Here is a 2,907-nt window from a genome sequence, read left to right on the forward strand (position 1 = left end):
ACCCTAATTCCTCCTTCCCCAACCAAAATGAAAAAAATACCTGCGGAACAAAGACTCCATCACCATATCCGCCATTAACAAAAAATGTAGGGAGAAAAAGGGAAACACACAAAAAACAAGTGGCCCCGATGTGACCCGGTTTTTCTTCGTGCCATTAATTTATTCGGACCGCAGTAAATATCAATCCACCGCCTCAAGGATCAAAACGGTGATCGTTAAATATTATTTTAGCGAGAGCGGAGGGGTCACGATTCGAAGACAATGAACAAGGCCCGGCATTAACCAGGGTTAAACCCAAACCCCACCTTGGGTTACCACTTCCCCCTTCCTTGAGCCAATATATTGAGACGACCCTCCTATTAGATTTTTTGCATTTCAGAGTCGCAGAGCGACGCTTCCGCCACCGCAACCTGAAACCCCTTAAACTCCGCCACCCCTTCAACCGTTAACCCCACCACCCTTTTTTTCGAACCTCTTTACGGTGCGTGTGAGCAGAAACAGCCATGTTGGGAGATACCACTGCGGTGGACCACGCACCACCATGGTCGCTCTTCGGCTCGTTCCCGAACCCATACTCGCCGGGGACCTCGCCGGGATCTCCTCGCGTGCTCACCCTCCCGGTGAGCGGCGTGACCATCCCCCATGGCCAGAATCACCTGGTCCACGACGCCTTTGCCGGTGGCTCCCCTGAGACCGGCTTCTACAAGGACTCGCCCGGGGACATCCTGGCCGCCTTGCAGCTGCAACGCTTCCTGCCGTCGAACAACGACGGCGTGGATTCCAGCGGTGCGGTGGACGCCTACTCGTGCGATGAGTTCCGGATGTACGACTTCAAGGTGAGGCGGTGCGTGCGCGGCCGGAGCCACGACTGGACCGAGTGCCCCTACGCCCACCCGGGCGAGAAGGCGCGACGACGTGACCCGTGTAAATTTAACTATTCCGGCACGGCTTGCCCGGACTTCCGCAAGGGCAGCTGCAAGCGCGGCGACACCTGCGATTTCGCCCACGGCGTCTTCGAGTGCTGGCTCCACCCGGCGCGCTACCGCACGCAGCCCTGCAAGGACGGCATCGGCTGCCGCCGTAGGGTCTGTTTCTTCGCTCACACCCCTGAGCAGCTCCGCGTCCTCCCGCAGTCTCAGGCCGGCCAGACCCAGACCCAGACCCAATCATCCCCTCGCCTGGCCGCTCACTCCCTCGGTGACTCTTACGATGGATCCCCTCTCCGCCAGGCGCTTGCTGTGGGTCTTGATCTCGATGGCTACCTCTCAAAGTCGGCCATGATCTCCTCCCCGACCTCGACCCTCGTTGGTCATGGGGCTACCTCACCGCCGGCTATCTCCCCGCCTTCTTCGCCTTCCGGTTCGCCTCCTCTCTCCCCTGCTGATGCTGTAAACCCTGGCTATTCCTCCTACGTCTGCGCGTTCTCCCCTCGACGTAATATGCCGGCTAGTTCGATGTCCGATGTACTGGCTTCTCTTCGCAACCTGCAAATCAGCAAGGCAAAGTGTATGCCGTGGGCTTCCTCTCAGTTGGCGAACTCGCCGCGGGCCGCTTCGGGCCTCCGCCCGGCTTTCAGCAGCCTGCCGGCGACGCCGACTGCGTGGGCGTCGTCGCCAGATATCTGGGATTGCAGGTTTGGCTCCGCTGGTTGCGGTGCACTCGTGCTCGAGGAGGAGGAAGAGGAGCCGACCGAGAGGGTGGAGTCCGGCCGGGGCGTTCGGGCTAGCATTTTTGCGAAGCTCAGGAATCAGAATTCTCTGGAGCGGCCGTAGACGCCGGATGTTTGCTGGGTATCGGAGCTCGTGAGCTAAGCGTTTGGATCGTGGTTTATTTATCCCCGTCGGCCTTTTTGAGTTTTCCGTCGCTATTTCCGGCGGTCGACGGCGTTTTCTTGGTATGTGGTATATGCCGGTTTGTGAATAGCGGCTTTTTAGGAGGCAGTAAAAATGTCCGAAAAGAAACACATAGGTGTAAGGTGCAATTTAAGAATCAAGTTCTTCATTTTGTCTAAATTTGTAAATAGATGCTGGTGGAATGGTAGATGATGGCATGGCACTCAGCTTTTCCGGAAATTCATGAATTTTCGGGGTCTTTCATAGTGAAATATTTTTGTACAGAGGATGAAGAAGGATATTTTCGTTTCTGTAGGGGAGGGGGCTGCCGGAAGTGAATGGTAGCAGCATAATCATCTTATTTACTCTTTTGTCCTTTTATTTTGTTTCGTTTCGTGTCCGTGTTAATTCTGGAAAATGAAGTGATTCCTTTTGAAATCCCTCTCTTGTTGTTGTTATCCTTTGATGATCTGTAGCATAATTATGTAATAATCGATGGATTTTCTCAATCAGGATGAAAGCTATTTATGTCATTATTTTCCTTTTACACCGACGTGTCCTTTGTTAGGGAGACATGATATTGGGTTGAATGTATAGTGGGGCCCCCATTTTGGTGAATTTTGTGCAGAGGGACGACTTCCAAAATGCGTGTCCGGTGGGTTACTGGGGACGGTTCTTTGGTCGTCGCGTGGGTTACTGGGGACGGTTCTTTGGTCGTCGCGTGGGTTTGTACGGCCGTGTTAAGTGTGGGAGAGCTTAAATTACTGGGCAATTTATGACGAAAATACCCTTGAGTTTGTGGTGGTGATGCTGCGGGGGGCTCATCCGTCATTTTCGTAAGTCATTTTGTTTGACCATACAAGGGAGTATTACTGGGATATAATAAAGCTGTGGACTCTCTTTTAATATATATATATATATATATATTATTTTCCCTTTTTTCATTTATCGTGATAAACAAAAAGTTGGAAAATGGATTTCTATACGGGGGACGCGTCTTTTGACGTGCTTTAAAGTCGAGGGCTCAGCCTCGTTCTGCTTTTTGGAGGGATGAGAGACTTGATAAAGAGGTTTG

At 52.6% G+C, this 2,907-nt stretch overlaps 1 protein-coding gene across 1 annotated transcript; it reads left to right on the plus strand.

Moving 5' to 3' along the window:
- The first annotated feature begins 376 nt into the window (after positions 1-376).
- On the plus strand, positions 377-2,270 carry LOC149814958 (zinc finger CCCH domain-containing protein 23-like). The gene has a single exon (XM_089988385.1). It carries the CDS (start codon positions 504-506, stop codon positions 1,770-1,772), a length of 1,269 nt encoding a protein of 422 aa, XP_089844511.1. The 5' UTR covers positions 377-503; the 3' UTR covers positions 1,773-2,270.
- The last annotated feature ends 637 nt before the right edge of the window (positions 2,271-2,907 follow it).

Source organism: Nuphar pumila, chromosome 15 (assembly GCF_984573655.1).
Source record: "Nuphar pumila chromosome 15, dmNupPumi1.hap1.1, whole genome shotgun sequence".
NCBI lineage: Eukaryota > Viridiplantae > Streptophyta > Magnoliopsida > Nymphaeales > Nymphaeaceae > Nuphar > Nuphar pumila.

Excerpts from the sequence above, each read along its gene's own strand:
- LOC149814958 (XM_089988385.1), top strand. The coding sequence starts at position 504 with ATGTTGGGAGATACCACTGCGGTGGACCACGCACCACCATGGTCGCTC.